The 17,851-nt window shown below is 40.1% G+C and overlaps 2 protein-coding genes across 4 annotated transcripts; one reads left to right on the top strand and one right to left on the bottom strand.

Moving 5' to 3' along the window:
• Positions 1–80: 80 nt before the first annotated feature.
• On the top strand, positions 81–4,859 carry LOC6731834 (lysosomal alpha-mannosidase). 2 transcript variants are annotated; one of them, XM_016179939.3, is made up of 10 exons: positions 81–375; positions 830–1,200; positions 1,262–1,467; positions 1,525–1,661; positions 2,046–2,179; positions 2,266–2,906; positions 2,967–3,187; positions 3,256–3,667; positions 3,730–4,172; positions 4,231–4,859. In XM_016179939.3, exons 1-10 carry the CDS (start codon positions 265–267, stop codon positions 4,795–4,797), a joined length of 3,243 nt encoding a protein of 1,080 aa, XP_016024516.1. In that variant the 5' UTR covers positions 81–264; the 3' UTR covers positions 4,798–4,859. The 2 variants fall into 2 exon arrangements, with proteins under 2 accessions (XP_016024516.1, XP_002078969.1); XM_002078933.4 differs by lacking the exon at positions 2,046–2,179 and adding an exon at positions 1,765–1,898 and having other exon boundaries at positions 82–375.
• An 824-nt stretch (positions 4,860–5,683) lies between these two features.
• Positions 5,684–16,684, bottom strand: LOC6731835 (RNA pseudouridylate synthase domain-containing protein 2). 2 transcript variants are annotated; one of them, XM_016178477.3, is made up of 11 exons: positions 16,601–16,684; positions 13,833–14,575; positions 8,501–8,593; positions 8,349–8,436; positions 8,070–8,292; positions 7,422–7,509; positions 7,013–7,233; positions 6,766–6,956; positions 6,471–6,698; positions 6,089–6,408; positions 5,684–6,023 (listed from the first exon to the last, which is right to left on the bottom strand). In XM_016178477.3, the coding sequence occupies exons 2-11, from the start codon at positions 14,529–14,531 to the stop codon at positions 5,949–5,951; spliced, it is 2,226 nt and encodes a 741-aa protein (XP_016024517.1). In that variant the 5' UTR covers positions 14,532–14,575; positions 16,601–16,684; the 3' UTR covers positions 5,684–5,948. The 2 variants fall into 2 exon arrangements, with proteins under 2 accessions (XP_016024517.1, XP_044779837.1); XM_044923902.1 differs by lacking the exons at positions 5,684–6,023; positions 6,089–6,408; positions 6,471–6,698; ... (1 more) ...; positions 7,422–7,509; positions 16,601–16,684 and having other exon boundaries at positions 7,059–7,233.
• Between the last annotated feature and the right edge of the window lie 1,167 nt (positions 16,685–17,851).

A 17,851-nucleotide genomic window follows, 5' to 3' on the forward strand; every position in this document is an offset into this window, starting at 1 on the left:
CACTTTCTCTGTGTTCGTATAGAGAGAATCATTCTCAAGTTAGGTCTCGAGCTGAGTTTCCGATCTCAGTTTGAGCAGTCCGCATTGAGAGGCCGATGCGATCGTTTGGCTCGGTTGGAACTTCCTCAATAAGTCGGTTATTCCCGCAACCTCTGTGTAGCTGTGTGTGTATGTGTATATATATTGTGCAGTACTGAGAAAGTGAAAAATCAAGAGTTGAATGTAAACTGCACAAACGTAAATAAATAAAATAAAAAAACTGCAATGTCTGCGAAGACTTCGGTGTGGCTGGTGTTCTTTTGCGCCCTCGGCTGCCTGATTCACGATGCCGATTTGCGGAGTATTCAACCAAAGGCATCCCAGTGCGGCTATCAGGTAGGTTACTTTAACCATTCTTAGAAAAAGGCAGAGAAATGGTGGGGCATGCAACATGTTGCACAGAAAACACCTTCTACATGTTTAAAGTAAGAATGGAACTGATTACTGGTATACAATATATACACATGGGGTATATACATTTTGCCGGTAATCTCAGCTTTTATTTGTGAATAGAGTATATATTGTTTCATGCAAATGGTAAAAAATAAAAAGCAATAAGTTTTTCGATTTTGCACTGATAAGCGCACCAGGAAAAGGAGAAAAATTGAAAAAACTCAACACTTAAGTGCCGATACACTCCACTCACTAAATTTTATTTAGAATTAATTAAATTGTAATATATTTATTGTAATTAATATAAGCTTATTTAGAAATTCTGAATGGCTAGAGAAAGAGGATTAAATATATCAGAAAAAAATATATATTAATACTTCCAATTTTGATTTTTCAGAGCTGCCATCCAACCAAACCCAACATGCTGAACGTGCACCTGGTGGCCCACACCCATGACGACGTGGGATGGCTGAAGACCGTTGACCAATACTACTATGGCAGCGAGACCAGGATCCAAAAGGCTGGAGTCCAGTACATAATCGATTCGGTGGTGGAGGCTCTGCTCAGGGATCCCGAGAAGCGATTCATCTATGTGGAATCTGCCTTCTTCTTCAAGTGGTGGAAGGAGCAGAAGCCCAAGGTTCAGGATGCAGTGAAGATGCTGGTGGAGCAGGGAAGACTCGAATTCATTGGCGGCGCCTGGAGCATGAATGACGAGGCCACCACCCATTACCAGAGTGTGATCGATCAGTTCTCCTGGGGATTGAGGTATGTCTGAATGCATTGATAAATTTTTGTATTTACTATTAAATGAGTTTTTCAAATGCAGACTTTTGAATGACACCTTCGGTGAGTGCGGTCGTCCGCGTGTTGGATGGCAAATAGATCCCTTTGGTCACTCCCGGGAAATGGCATCCATGTTCGCGCAAATGGGTTTCGATGGCATGTTCTTCGGTAGACTGGATTACCAGGATAAGGACGAGCGTCTGATGACCAAAAATGCTGAGATGATCTGGCATGGATCAGCCAATTTGGGTACTTAACTCACGCACATTGTAAGACCTTTTACCAAATCTACTTGCTATATTTCAGGAGAGGAAGCGGATTTGTTCAGTGGCGCCCTCTACAACAACTACCAGGCGCCAGATGGCTTCTGCTTCGATATCCTATGCAGTGATGCACCCATTATCGATGGCAAACACAGTCCCGACAATAATGTTAAAGAGCGCGTAAGAACCGATACCATATGTGGTCTATTTTATGTTTTACTCTGGCATTGGTTGAGCTTCTGTTATGTCTTTCATTTGTGTATCCCATTCCCATCATTATTAGATCGATACGTTTTTGGATTTCGCCAAGACCCAATCGCAATACTACCGCACCAACAATATCATTGTCACAATGGGCGGTGATTTCACATACCAGGCTGCTCAAGTCTACTATAAGAACCTCGACAAGTTGATACGGTAATTGCATAATGTTATGTCCTTGCGCAGCTAACTGTTAAAGAAAGCCCCTTCAAATTCCAAATTGTTCTGTCCAACACTGTGCCGTCCGTTACCATCAAAAAACCCAGTTAAATTTGAATGCCATGTGTGTGAAAAAAAAAACAGGTGGATACATTCCTGGCTTACGTAACGAAAATGGCCGAACACTATCGCACTCCCAACGTGATTCTGACCATGGGTGAGGATTTCCACTACCAGAACGCTGATATGTGGTACAAAAATCTGGACAAACTGATTAAGTAAGTAGGGGCTTTCCTTGACAGAGTTTAGCTATGAGAAGGGGCATGGTCTGTACTATATAGTTCCCGTTTTTATCGACCCATAGATATGGCAATGAACGCCAGGCAAATGGTTCGAACATAAACCTTCTGTACTCCACTCCATCGTGCTATCTGAAATCCCTGCACGATGCCGGTATCACCTGGCCAACCAAGAGCGACGACTTCTTCCCATATGCCTCCGATCCACATGCCTACTGGACGGGATATTTCACATCGCGACCCACCTTGAAGCGTTTCGAACGGGATGGCAATCACTTCCTGCAGGTCTGCAAGCAGTTGAGTGCCCTGGCACCCAAGAAACCCGAAGAATTTGATCCCCACTTGACCTTCATGAGGGAAACGCTCGGAATAATGCAGCATCACGATGCCATAACTGGAACAGAGAAGGAAAAGGTGGCTCTGGACTATGCCAAGCGGATGAGTGTTGCTTTCAGGGCTTGTGGAGCTACCACTCGGAATGCCTTGAATCAATTGACGGTGCAATCGAAGGATAATGTCAAGGATAAGTCGGCCAAATATGTGTTCGAGTTCAAAACCTGTGCCCTACTGAACATCACTTCGTGTCCCGTGTCCGAGGGGAACGATAGATTTGCCCTAACCCTCTACAATCCACTGGCTCACACGGTCGATGAGTATGTGAGGATTCCTGTGCCATATTCCAACTATAGGATCATCGATAACAAGGGTATGTTGCATAGTAAAAGCTGGAAGAGATTCAGTATTAACAGTTTATCATTATTTTCAGGTGTTACTCTGGAAAGCCAAGCTGTTCCGATTCCCCAAGTGCTGATCGACATTAAGCACAGAAATTCCACAGCCAAATACGAAATTGTTTTCCTAGCTACCAATATTCCACCTTTGGGATACCGTACATATTATGTTGAAAAACTGGATAGTACCGAGGATAATACTAGAACAAAGGCTTTGCCGAAGAGAACTTCCAGCGTTACAGTGATTGGAAATAGTGTAAGTTATCCGATTATCACTTATATTATATATCATTTATATTGATTTATATATTCTTATGTTTCTAGCACATTAAGCTTGGTTTCGACACCAATGGTTTCCTTTCTGAAGTCACTGCTGATGGCCTAACCAGATTGGTCAGTCAGGAGTTCCTGTTCTACGAGGGTGCTGTTGGAAACAACGCGGAGTTCCTGAACCGATCATCTGGTGCCTATATTTTCCGACCCAACGAGAACAAGATTCACTTTGCCACCGACCAAGTCGAAATTCAAGTCTACAAGGGTGATCTGGTTCAGGAGGTGCATCAGAAGTTCAACGATTGGATTAGCCAGGTGGTGCGTGTTTACAACAAGGACTCATTCGCTGAGTTCGAGTGGCTGGTTGGACCGATTCCCATTGATGATGGCATTGGCAAGGAGGTGATTACTCGCTTCAACTCTGACATCGCTTCGGATGGCATTTTCCGCACCGATTCAAATGGTAAGTCCTAGGAAAATCAAATGACTCAAGATCAGATTTTCATGACAAATTACTTCTTACAGGTCGCGAGATGATCAAGAGGAAAATCAACCATCGCGATACGTGGAGTGTGAAAATCAACGAAGCCGTTGCCGGCAATTACTATCCCATTACGACTAAAATAGATCTGGAGGACGACACAGCCCGCATGGCCATCCTAACGGACAGAGCCCAGGGTGGCAGCTCCTTGAAGGACGGATCCTTGGAACTGATGGTTCACCGTCGTCTGTTGAAGGACGATGCATTCGGAGTGGGCGAGGCCTTGAATGAAACCGAGTTTGGCGATGGACTGATTGCCCGAGGCAAGCACCATCTGTTCTTCGGCAAGTCGACGGATCGTGAAGGTGTTTCACTCAAGGGAATCGAGAGGCTAACCCAGCTGGAGAAACTGCTGCCCACATGGAAGTTCTTCAGCAATATGGAGGATTACAGTGCCGATGAATGGCAGACAGCTTTCACTAATATCGTAAGTGGCTGGCATACTTATAAAATGAATTGATGTTATTTGTATTTAAATTTTGCAGTTCAGTGGAATTTCATTGGTTCTGCCGAAACCCGTGCACCTGCTCACCGTGGAACCCTGGCACGAAAACCAGCTCCTGGTGCGCTTCGAGCACATCATGGAGAACGGCGAGGATGCATCCTACTCCCAGCCCGTGCAGTTCAATGTCAAGAACGTGCTGAGTGCCTTCGATGTCGAGGGCATCCGCGAAACGACTCTGGATGGCAATGCCTGGCTGGATGAAAGTCGACGACTCCAGTTTGCGCCGGATCCTGAAGAAGCCGCGTTCAACACGTATGCCACATTTTCGCAACCCGCCGAATCCGTTCATCTACTAAGTGCCGAGAAGCCCATGTTGGGTGTTAAGTACGCCGACGAAGCTTTGCCAGCTGGACAACTGGGTGCCGAGAGCAACCGCATTAAGCGCGAAACAGACTCGCGTCAGGACAAAAAGGACGAGGGTCGCAGCTCCAAGTCGACTGAGGGTCCTTACAACTCCTTCAAGGCAGATAGTAGCAATCAGGAATACATTATCGAGCTGAGCCCAATGGAAATCAGAACATTCATTGTATACCTAACACCAGCGTAAAATACTTTTTACTCTAAAGCAACGAAAGTATATGCTTAATAAAATTTAATGAGTAATATAAACTAGGGATGTTTTCTTAAGCATTCATTATTTGTAGTATCTATACTACAGAATGTCCTGTAATTTGTGAATCTGCTGCTGCTGAAGCTTTCTTGAATTTGTTTCTTTAGATACTTACTACATAGTATAACAATACATTTGGATTATAAATTAGAATGACCAACAATGTAAGTTTCAAGGAACAAAAGTCCTTTGTCCGCAGGCGATGCGACTTGATTTATGTGTTTTAAGTTGTCTTAGGGACAAACGTTTAAAATTGCGGGCAGAAAAGATGTATTTATATTTCAATTCCTTAAACTAGAGCAACCCCAGGATATAGTACATGAATAATGAACTATATGCTACCCCTTTTTATTACACTACAATGAGAACTGGAAAAACAGACGTTGCGGATGACTTAATATTAATCATGCATTCATATTTAATAAAGCTTACCCCAATTTTAATTTTTAGCCAGGGGCACGAACTTACTTAAATATACATGTGTGGTGTACGGACTGTTTAATAACTTTCGTGGCACAAGGGGTAACGAAAGTCCAGTTAGCACATATAAGGGTGCAAGTGCGCTTGTATGTTTACCCTCTTTAATAAAAAATGCATCTATTACTTTTGAAGGAGTACGAAGTAGTAGAATGCAAAAGCGCATTTTAATGAAAAAAGTTGAAAACTTTCATTGCAAAAGGGGCAAGTCGTTTTGTACCATTTGTACTTATTCTAGATTTAATTGCGTCTAGTTTTCTCATTCGTTGGCTTTTCAGGGACTTTAATGTTTAAGCACTTACCATCCAAAGAGCAGTTTTGAATTCCTTGAGTTCAAAGCGGCACATTTTCTAAGAAACATTTGTAAAATTTTATTTATATTCACTTTTCCGTATATGATTTTGCTTTACATTCATATAAACTAATTTCTATAAAGTTGTCTATTCCGATTACAGTATAATAATATATTGCCTTTCACATATTATCGTATAACGCATTAACAAAAGCGCACGCATGCTATCCAATCTTAAAGGCACATCTTTCATGTATGATATATAGAATTTTGTTTGATTTTGGTCTGTTTGGTTGCTAACATATGCACTATTGTATACTCATGCCGAGTCTAAGTGGTCCCAATCGTTGCGGGCCCAGTTCGGTAACTCCGTTTCATACTCCCATCCAGGGCCCTAAAAAATATATAGTTATTAAATTATTAATGTTTATACTTCACATCTGAATTATAATCAATTACCTTGTACTTCCATGCGTGCAGATACATTATAAGGTCCTTTGACTTTGGATCACGGTAGTGCACTTTGCACTCGTAGCAATGCTCATCTACTGTCACCTTGCCCGCATTGCATCCACCTCCGCTCAGTGGACTCTCCACTGCATCCAGTGCTGGAGCTGGGCAGATTTCCGTGGAAGACTTCTGTGCCGCAACTTGATACTCCTTGACTGCATTTGTGGTTTCTAAAAGTTTAACACTATTTTCCGGCTGCTGTGGCTCATTGCAAGGTGGTGTAGTTTCCCGGGAATTGGCGCATCCATCATCATCGCTGTGATGAACAACTGAAAGATGACATAAGATATTAGATACACTGCATCATAAGATACCATATGGGTTAACCCACCGGAAGTGTGCTCACTGCTGAGACTTTCCCGATCTGCCTCATCCTTGGTGCTCTTGAACATGGATATATCCGAGTCGCAATCTATGCCCAGCCAGTTCTCCGCATTGTGTATGTTTATGAGATCTCGTATAAGCTCTTCATCCGACTTTCCACCGATATCTCCGGATCGTCCTTTAAGCGGACCGAAGACTTCGTGATTGTACAGTGGATCGTTCAGAATGGGATAACCTACGGAAAATATGACATTTTCATTTAGTAAGTTGTATTGCAAATGCTTTATTTAAGATAATCTCACCTAAGTATTGCAAGTGCACTCTAATCTGATGCATTCGGCCAGTGAGTGGTTTGCAGAGCACCACACTGGTGGTGCCATTTTGGGATAGCTTCTGGAAGGTCGTCGTGCAATCCTTGCCCTTGGGCGATACTTTGCACACGCCAATCTTGTAGCTAACTACTTCAATGGGCTCCTTGCACTCCACAATGCCACTGAGAATCGAACAAATGTTAGCTAAAGAATGTTTGAAGTTGGAATGATTACTCACTCTGGAAAAACGCCCTCCACCCTGCAGATGTACTCCTTCTCCACCTGCCTGTTGCGAATCTGCTGCTCCATTTGGCGCGCCTTCTTGGGACTGCGTCCAAAGAGTAGGAGTCCCGAGGTCAATCGATCTAGTCGATGAATTGTGCGTAGATTCTTGAGATTGAACTCCTTGGCCAGAATGAAGACTACGGTGTTGTGCCTATAACGTCCACACGGATGCACCTGTAAGAGTGGAGGCACAAGGAATGCTTAGATATATCATATAATAGCTAAACCATAAAATCGGCGTATATAGATGTGCAGGAAGTAGGTTTGGCTGACAGTGATAGCATTCAAATACAGCCTAAAGTCGAAGTAGTTAACTATTTCTGTATTAAATGTGTAACATGGCGGTCGTTTAAGCCACTTACAGGTATCGATGCTGGCTTATTTACAACTACAATGTCCTCATCCATATGCACAATTTTAATTGGTTGACAAGTCACGGGAACTTCGTGTCTGTAAAGATAGCCATGAAACTGGGGTTAGTTCGATATATCATCTCCGTCGGCTATATCACTAGAGATCGGTAAGATTATTAAGATACGCTAAACGGATGGGCAACTTTTACGAGACTCATTCATTGGCTCACTGAAGTCTGTTTTAATGGGCTGTATCTTGAAAGGCTTTTTAAATATATGGTTATGGCTGTAAAAAGTTTATATTACTTTTTATTCATTTCTAATGGTATAGTAAAATAGAAAAAAGTCTTGCATTTGACTTACTTAGCATGGTTAAGTAATAAATTGTAAGTATCTTTTACAAATGAAGTAAAATTATTTATAATGTTAGAAATTCAAAAAATCAAAAACAAGTTTTTTGAGTCATTGGGCTTTTATTAACTATGGATTATTTATTGGTATTGATGATTTTGGAACAGTTGAGACAATGTATATCATTTATAGCGTTACTTTGCTTTTTTTGGTGAAAAACACATTTAGAATGGACGGATAGAGAAATTACAAAGAACACATTATGTAAGTTTTGAAATATATGTAAGTAAAATATGAATATCATACCTGTGAACTATATTGGCGAGAAGATCGTTATGTTTCAGCCGATAATCAATGGGTACCTTCTCAAAGTTGACTGTCAGTGTGCCAGTTTGGATACAACGTTCATATTCCTCGGCGGGATGTGCCCGAAATTCCCGCGAGAATATATCCAATATCTTTTCGCCCACCCAGCGACCTTTTGTAAATGTTGTGAATGTGAAGTAGTACGGATACACCTTGCGTAGACCTATTTATAAATGCATTCTCAACAATAATTCTTTTGTGATGTGCCGAATGGCTTACCATTTTCCATATAGTAGGATGTTTCCTGGTATCTTTCATCCGTGAATCCCGGCCTCTTAGCCTTCAACGCTTTTGTCTCCAATTTAGCCTAAAATATAATTATTATATATATTTATATAATTATATAGGACCTATCATTGAATGTTACTCACCTTCTTTAGCTCTTTTATCTGATCATTATCGTCTGTTTTCCGCTTTTCTGGAACCTTGATCTTAAGATTCTCAGCGTCCCTTGGAGAAGTAGTCTGTAATAAATAATTAAGAATTTATAGATATGTAACTAACACACTCTGATTAAGATGCTCATATAGCAGCTTTAGATAATCCACAATATCAACTTCAATATTACCCAAATCTATTTTCACCTTCTCCTCCAATTCAATGGGCATTACTTTGTTTATTTCCCCTCCATTAATCTTTGGTAGACCCATTCCATTTTGGGTCAAAGTGAGATGCTCTTGGCGGGCAAGTCTAATGTTACATTATGCTTTATATTACGTAAGTTCGTACAGATACCTAAATATTGTTCTAGGAACACATATATATATTTATAAACAGTTTGGGATATGTACTTGGCTTCGACGCTTATATGTCTGGTGCCTTCATAGAGCTACTATTGGCTGACGTTTGTCTTTTATGCACGGTATTCGAAGGTAAGCGGAGCATATTGGACAATTTGAAATGGATGTAATTGAAATTTGGAAGTTAAAGCGACCTTCTACTATATACTATAAAGATGTAATATGCTTACAGCCTTACAAGAATTTAAACAAAGCCAAGTAATAGCATAGAAATATTATCGAAAATCGTACTTAAACTTCACGTATACCCTTTAATATATTATTTCTTAAGTAGTATCCAAAGGTACTTGATGCCTGAACATATGCATTGAACATAGCAATCTAAAAAGCACAGATAGAAAGTCATTGATCAGCTTCTGCCCCCTTTAATAGCCCCCACAAGAGGGTATATTAGTTTCAAGTGCCCGGTATCCGCTAGTCGCATTACTCCATTATGGCATTCCGCTGCTCGTTGCTTTCGTTGGCAGTGCGCCCAACGGGTGATGGAAACATGTTGCATGCCCAAAAAGTCGCGCGGGAGAGCCACGGACCACAGCCACGACCACGGGGGATACCATGGGCATAGATACCATTAGGCAGAGGATGAAATGCCGTCCGGCCGTGCGGGTTGAGATACTCGGCGAAATCCCCGCAGTTACAATGGGTCTAAAACGCGTGGATACACATATGCATGACCGTGTACACCGTGCATATTTGAGAAAAGCAGTCTCAACCCAGAACAATGCACAGAAGATACACTCGAACTATATATGAATACGTTTTAAATTTAGATCATTATGAACAGCCGAACATATAGTAGCGCTGCTGTACTAACCCAAAATAAACCCAAAACGATGGTAAAAGCTAACTGCAAGTATTTATTTTTTGGGGCGTGTTTATGATATCATTATTTACCCATAATTCCTATTGAGACTTTTATATCTCGGAATCATAATATGTCAAAATTTTGATTTGATTCGATTTCGATTGCAATAGAAACACAGCTCTTCTTTGTTTTTAGAAACCTAAAGAAATATTGAACGTTTCAGATAGAATTTCTAATTTATTGCCGGATGTAGAGTAGGGCAAAATGAAATGTTTAATTTATGGCTTCGAAAACTATTTCTTCAGTTTAAACATCGTCTTGTTGCAACAACTCATCTGGAATTCCGGTTAAAATAAAGTGGGTAACAAACGACTTGTATCCGTAAGATTCAGTATCTCGCGCCATGTATGTAATTGCCAGTTTTGATCAACTTAAGATGCGACTAGCAGATAATTGTTTATTTTTGTTTAATTTCAGCAGTAAACACCTGCTGGCAACGAGTTAGCGTTTAAACAAGGCAACCCCACAAATTGATGTACAAACAAGCGGGCAGTAAATATTTGTTACGCTACATTAGTGCATGTCCTCCACTAAAAATAAATCAGTTCTGATTGACACAAGAATTTTAAAACACATCAACTAATAACATCCGAAACCCACATGCTCTTGGCACCGCTCAAAGTCGAAATATATGTTTTTCCCCCTTTTTTTTAACAAGAAACTCGAAGAAATCTGACTATCCCGAAATCGAATGATATGCGTTTCGCGTTCGTGTTGGCCAATTACCGGTGTTGATATCCATTGAACACAAAAATGAATGAAGACCTCCTCCTACACGCCGCCTTCCACGTCCACTCATCCATGGGAGCTGAGTATAAACGAAGATGATCAATTAATTGAATCATTCAACAGCGGCGACCTGTTGCCAGCGATCTTGGCGCACGGCGGATCCCATGCCATTCCATCCCAACCCACATGGCACCCTCACATCCACAGACGATCACTACACTCAGAGAAAAAAAAACATTTCGATCTCAAAATCTAGCTGAGATCGTATCAAGCTCAACATACTCAGATCGAGATCGAATCATTCTCAGATTGCAAATGACTTGGTCATATATTTGTCTCTTTGTCTTTTATTTTATCTCATTTGTCTCTCTCATTTGTCTCTCTTATATGTCTCTCTTTAACCCGATAATGCTGCCGTCTGAAAATATTTATTGAATATTTAAAAACAGATTCTCATCTCTAAATCAATAAGTTTTTTCCTCTCCTGAAAATAATCGATCTCGGTTTGATTGACAATCGATCTCGGTTTCTTTCGTGCTCAATTTTTCTGAGTGTAGCTGATTATCGCTGCTGTATATAGATATTCTATAAGTATGTAGTATATATATATATATATATTTATATATGAGCACACATTTGCATATATATGCATGAGCACATGCACATACAGAGATAGCCGCATAATGCATATTCAATTATACCTGATTCCTCCGCTGGCACGGAGCATATTGGTTTCTCCGGAACTGCCACGGAAATAGTTTTTAGTTACATTATATCATATTCTAAATTTGTGCCACATGGAACAGCCAATGCATTTCCGAGGTATTTTCTCTGTCGGGAAATTGTGGAAAAAAAAGCATTTGTATCTTTGATATACAAGTGAGTGGCCGGCGATATGCCGGCCGCTTGGAAAATATAGTGTCTCATTCTGGCACCCGGAACATATTTATGAGTCCGCCCACCCCAAGGCTGTTCATGGAGAATCTGGGGATGTGGGTGCGGGGGCGAAGTACGAATCGCGGGCGGCACGCTTTTATCGCCTGCACACCACCAATACCGCCAATGTGTTGCGCAAGGTGCGAACGGATCGGCGAATGTCTGGAAAAGCGGAAAACTGAATGGTGAAAACTAAAAGACCAGCACTACACGTGACCACCACCCACCCATGGCTATATATTAATTATCTATTTTCAAGAGCACTCATCATACGGTGTTAGTTCTGCTCCAAATTCTTTTTAAACATCAATTTTAAAAGAGATTACGTATTTGATCTACGCATGGAAAAGTATATTCATACCCATACGCTGGCTCTTGTAAACAAAACATTTTTCATACGGCTAAACTACGTCATTGAATATAAAATAATGATAATGATATAATAGGCTTAAGATAACTAGATCTGAATGCTAGAGCTTCGAAGGAGAAATGGAAACTTGGACAATGTGAGCATGTGACAATGAAAATGGTTTAGGTTTTCTGAAAAACGAAAATGACATTGGCACAGTGGAAAAACGTTTAATATTTGAAAATTCAAAATAAATAAAATATGCTATCTATTAAGTTTATTGAACTTTCATAGTTTAAAGTGAGCAACTTTGCAGCCATTCTGAGAATTGCGATGGCGTAGCAGTGTTAGCAATTAAATTGCCCAAGTGATTTGTATCGGGCTTAACTGTATAAACTTAAGCCAGTTTTGATTGAGTAAACTAGATTCCAGTAAGTGGGCTTATGCCGCACAAGGCAACTTGTTGACGAATGCATTTAGAGCCGGACAAGTGTAAGAATCCAAACGATCAGGCTGCAGGAATGGTCCAATGACATCCTACTCAAGTTTTTCCATAACGGCGCTGCTTGCCTACTTAGCCACAAATGATGCGATTTTCCAGTTCTTGGCGGCTGTGAATCCAAAACCAAGATCAAACTCGGAAATTCTATACTATATATGTCAACTTAATATATGTACATATATATGCATTGTGCATCCGCTTACAGTGGCTTAGGTGTGGAATTTTCAAGGGTTTATCTCAGATGCATTATTATGAATCATTTCAATTAGTCTATCAATAGATTTTAGACAGCTAACTGGGCAGCCTTTGTTGCAATCAATCACTGGCCAGATACTTTAGCCCCTCGAACCAGCTGCATCCATCAGATACTCCCCGCATGCAAGTATCTATAAGCGTGAGCTATCTCGCAGATGCAACTAACTTGATTTTCATGGTCATTCGCCGGCAAGTGTAAAGTTATAGACACTGCGCTGTGTAAACAGCCCATGTGCATTAAACAATGGAAAACATCGCACATCTGGGAGCTACTCTACTAGTAGCTACATATACTTATATGTTTGGAGTAAGGCTATAGGCCAACTATAACCTTGACCAGCTCATTCGGCTGCCCGCTCACCACTTGGCTTATGAAATCATCGGGTTTCAAAAGATAGCCACTGCAAATAGCTGGTAAGTAGGTATATTATAAGGCGGCTTTAGCCAAGCGGAAAATCTTGGAGCCACAAGAGCTCGATGTTCATGCCGAAAAACGCAACTGAGCTCTGGCACTTAAAACAAAAAATAAAAAAAAAAACGGATCGAGAAGATTTTATTGTTAAATAACATACACACACATGCTTTCAAATGTGAAATAATTTGTTATTAATTTTGACATCGCTGTCGGCTCGAATTGTGCAACACCTCGTTATGGGGCAACATCAACGCTTGGAAGACCAATTAGTGGTGGTTAGGTTTTTATTTGCTCACTTGCGGGATTACGATTTAATTGTGGATTATAGAAAGGAAATCGAGTGTACTTAGTTTACATTATTTTGTGAAAGTGTAAATCATTGCCATGTTTTGTGTAAGCAAAGAATTAATTGGCCAAGTGATTTGTGTTTCTATTTATTTGCATAACTAATCATTTATAGTTACATGGGGAACTGAAGAACTTTTTGTGTTTATGTCTTGATTAAACAAAAGCAGCTAAGCAGTGATCCATCAACTGTTTTATCCATTAAAAAGATTTATATATCTTGTTGTGAACTAAGAAACATGTATATATTATAAAATGAAGTATTCAATATACCAATTGAACGATCAAGAAAACAAAAGTGGCAATGAAACTGCTACAACCTTCACAGGAAATATTTCCATCATTAAGATAAAAGTTTTGATATCTATCGTATATTTTTCTAGATTTACTTATTTTTTATTATTTTCCCTCAGTGTATTTGTCTACGTAAACGTAATTTAAGTACTAGCCTTCGCTCAAGTACGAATAGTGCCTATCATTACAAGTACTAAGCAAACTGCAGCTCACCTTCTTATTAATCGGCACCTCGGCACTTGGCAAGACCTGGATGGCTGGGAGCGGAGGCGCCGGACTGCGCAGCAGGTTGAGATTGATGGACGACAGGTGATTCAGTTCCTGGTGTGGCAGGCAGTTAAGTGGCTGGACCATGGAGCAGGCGGCCGGAGCTGTCCGCTGGGCCATTTGCACGGGCACCTGGACGGGCACCTGGGCCGCCGTCTGCTGGTTGGCCAAATGGCCAGCAGGTGCTCCTCCGGTGGCGGCCAGTAGGGATTGCTGGGCAGCCGTGGTCAGGGGAACGCCACCAAAGGCCGAGTGACCTGCGCCGGCGGCGGGTGCATAGTAGGCACCAAGTGGCAGGGAGGAGAACATGGCGGAGTGCATCAGTGCGTTCTGGTTCAGCTGTCCGGCGTTGAGGAGCTGCGGTGCCAGATGGCTGTACGGGGATCCCATGTGGAAGTGTGGTGCTCCCGGTGCGGCGCTTGGATGCAAAGCGGGCTGCTGATAGTTCGCCGGCGGTGCTGCTGCCGTATTGGGCGACAATTGTTGCTGCATCTGCGGCTGGCCAGCGAAGATGCCGCCCACCGTCGTGGCGCCCATCTTGTCCAGAAACGGCGACTGCATCTGCAGCATCTTCTGCTGGTGCTGCTGCTGGGCGGCCAGGGACCAGGGCAAGTACCAGGCACATGGAGCCGGAGAATTCTGCATTGTTGACACGCTCCTGGGCAATTGTTCACTTCACTGAGAGGAAACTGCAGATTGGATGGGTTTTTTTTTCGTTGATCGAAAATGACATTAATATCGTTGCGGATAGAAAACTTCACGGATACATTCCCGAGTTATACGATCATCTGTTGTTTACTTTGATTGCGATAGCAATATGGCTCTTAAAGTCAATTACAAATCGTTTTGTGTACGTGTTTACAAATTGTCTTGGCCGTACATATGCTGTTTCGACTGTTTTATTTGAAAAGTCGAAGCGATTTTCGGGCTTGTATAATGCGAATTAAAAACCTAAACAAACGACTTATTTATTTTTTATAGTGTTTATGAACACCTATACCAAAGCTGGCATATTAGGCTCCACGAAATGCGTTAATTTGTGGTTTCTATTAGCGGATTGGCGTTAAAAAATAGTCCATCGCACACACACAAAAAAGTCGGAACAATATGTTGATTAGCTTTTGCACTGCATTAACTTTGTATATCGTGTGCGCGATAATATGTTTTTAACAATAATATTTTCATTGCCCATATATACACAAGAGCATTATGGGATCAAAGAATTTCTATTCGAATAAGAGTTTTTGCTAAATACAAAACGATAATGGAAACTTTGAGAATACATTTGGAAGACACGCGGGGGCCATCTGCTACTTGGCTACTCTAATTGCACGAGACAAAGTCTAATATATCCTCTAGAATACGTATAAACCTACATTCGGAACCGTACATGCGTCTGTCAGAATTCTGGCAAGAAGAAATGCGTATGGGTGCCTCCTATATATTGGTCTGTTTGGATGTGTAATGGATGGAATAATACGTATGCGAGACCAGGCATTAGGATATCGGCTCACGATTTAGAATGTTTAGAATCAGGTATATATATATACATACGTATATATAGCGTGCATATATACCTCACCACCTACTGAGACAAATGGCACAAATGCGCACGTGTAAACATTTTCATTTGCGCTAGCAGCTTGTGCTAAATTAAGTTTTTGTATATTACTAGGTCCACTCGGGCTGTATCGACAAGATACCAGAATTTCAAAGAATTATTCGAGATTTTCGGTGCCTTAAGACGCAGGAATGTATGTACATAGAGACATAGAGATATAGCCACACTCATTTTTGTCATCAGTCGTCTTTTGTCTTAGTTCCATTTTATCAGCCACAATTGTGTATCTTCTCGAGTGATTTTAGTACATTTCTCAAACAAAATTCTTGCATAACTATATTATGTGTAGACAATGGGAAGAAAGAATCTTTTTTTTTTTGTTTTTGAAATAAAATCATCCTATATATGCGCGCGTGTGAACGTTTCATGTGTAAGTCCCCAGATCTCGAAATCACCAGGATGACAATAGATCATGGGCTTAAAAGCAAGAACAACATTTTTAGTGAGAGCTACTTCTATATTTATAAGAAAATTTGTATATCTGCGCCAGCAGAAGGTAAATTCATTTCTAAACTGTTGGTAAGAAAAATTCAAAACTAAAATGGCTCATAGAATTTCATAGAGCACAACACAATAATTTTAATGGACCGTTTTGTGCCCCGATGGAGAATGTTTTTTTAATTTTTCGCTTTCCTATTAATAAGCGCATAATAATCGGTTTATATAGCAATGAATTTTAACAGATGCCCAATTATTCGAATCATTTCACTCAAAGTTCCATAGTTTCAGCCACTAAAATCCAATAAAATGTGTCATAATATTATTGGTTATGGAAAATTATCGTTTGTATTATGAAAATTTGTATTCTTTGGCCAAAATGTCGGCGCCTTTGATCATTCACAACATATAGCTATTATGTTGTTCGAGTTATGTCGAAATAAAACATGTCTCCTTTTCGCATTTTAGTGTACTATCTTTGCAGGCTTTTCGCATTAATTATGCTTTTAAAAATAATATAACTGGCACATCGATTTGAGTTTCATATTAGATTTTTTCACAAAGTAAACAACGCATTTTGAATGTTTTCTGAGCACCAAATTGACTGCAAACTCGGGGGAATCACACGCGAATTAGAAGTGTCACGTTTTAATACCTGACCGACGATGGCATTCACGCGGCAGCATCTACTTCTAGTCTGGCCGAATCCAAAACACCGAATGAAACCAGAAAACTTGGCGCAAACATAACAAACTTGGGTTGCCGTTCGCCGTCGTGGTGAATTTCCCGCTGCACAGTGGGGAAAACAGGATTTTTTTAATTTTAAAATGTTTGGTAGGATCAGGTGTTTAAGCGTTGTAATACAAATTTAAAAACTAAAGTCAATATTTATAATATTTAAGAGCTTAAATGTTTATTTTAGAATGTTATAATTGAAAATAATATAATATAAAAAGTATATTAATGTTAGACAGTTTTGTTACATTAAATGCATTTTTTGTCCACTGTAAAGTGTTGGGTTTATAACTTGTTCGATCAAGGGTAAGTTGTAAGTGGTTAATATATTACATGAATTGTAGTTATTTTTCTAGCAGTATTTCTAGTAAATAAATCCTAAAATAATTTAAAATCAAGTTTATGGAACTTTTATAATTAGAAAACTAGTCTTGCCAACACACAAAAATGTATAAATAAATAACTAAATTGCCAAAATCAAATAATTTGTCGAGTAATTACGCGCGTTTTTAGAATGTCTATTTCGAAGTGCACCAATTAACCCTACTTAGGTAAAGTATTTATTTGTTGCCAAAACAATTGAATTAATCATTAATTTGATTAAGTTTTGTGGTTTAAGGCATTTGATAATCTAAAATTCACTTTTCGCGTTCAAATAAAAAGTCGGGCGACTTGGTTGTGGTTGCACTCGATATGGAACTGCAACATGCAACATGCGATTGCCTGCTTGCAACACATTCCAACATGACTCTATTAGCATTTTTGGAAAATAAAAAGGTTTTTACAAATTAGGCCAGCAATCAGCAATCGCAATGGTTTTATGACATACGAAATTTAGCATTTATATTATTTTTTAATTTTGTAAAGAACTTCTTAAAAAAAATGTGTAAGTGGTCAGTTTAATTCTATAGGACTTCGGATAAGTTGCTCTTGAATTTTTCTATCAACTCACTGATGTGCAAAGCCACAGGGCCCATTTGACACAATTCCTCTAAACAAATGGTAAGTGTCCTCCGGCACACCCACAATTACACTTTTCCGGAATGCTTCTGGTGTTGCAGCCACAACCTTCGAATATCAGTTACAACTTGCACCAAATAATCATTCGAAAGAATTTCTCAAAAATGACATACCAACATGTATGTATATTCTGAAAACAATGCGTTTGCCT

The sequence above is a fragment of the Drosophila simulans genome, chromosome 2L, assembly GCF_016746395.2.
Source record: "Drosophila simulans strain w501 chromosome 2L, Prin_Dsim_3.1, whole genome shotgun sequence".
Taxonomy (NCBI): domain Eukaryota; kingdom Metazoa; phylum Arthropoda; class Insecta; order Diptera; family Drosophilidae; genus Drosophila; species Drosophila simulans.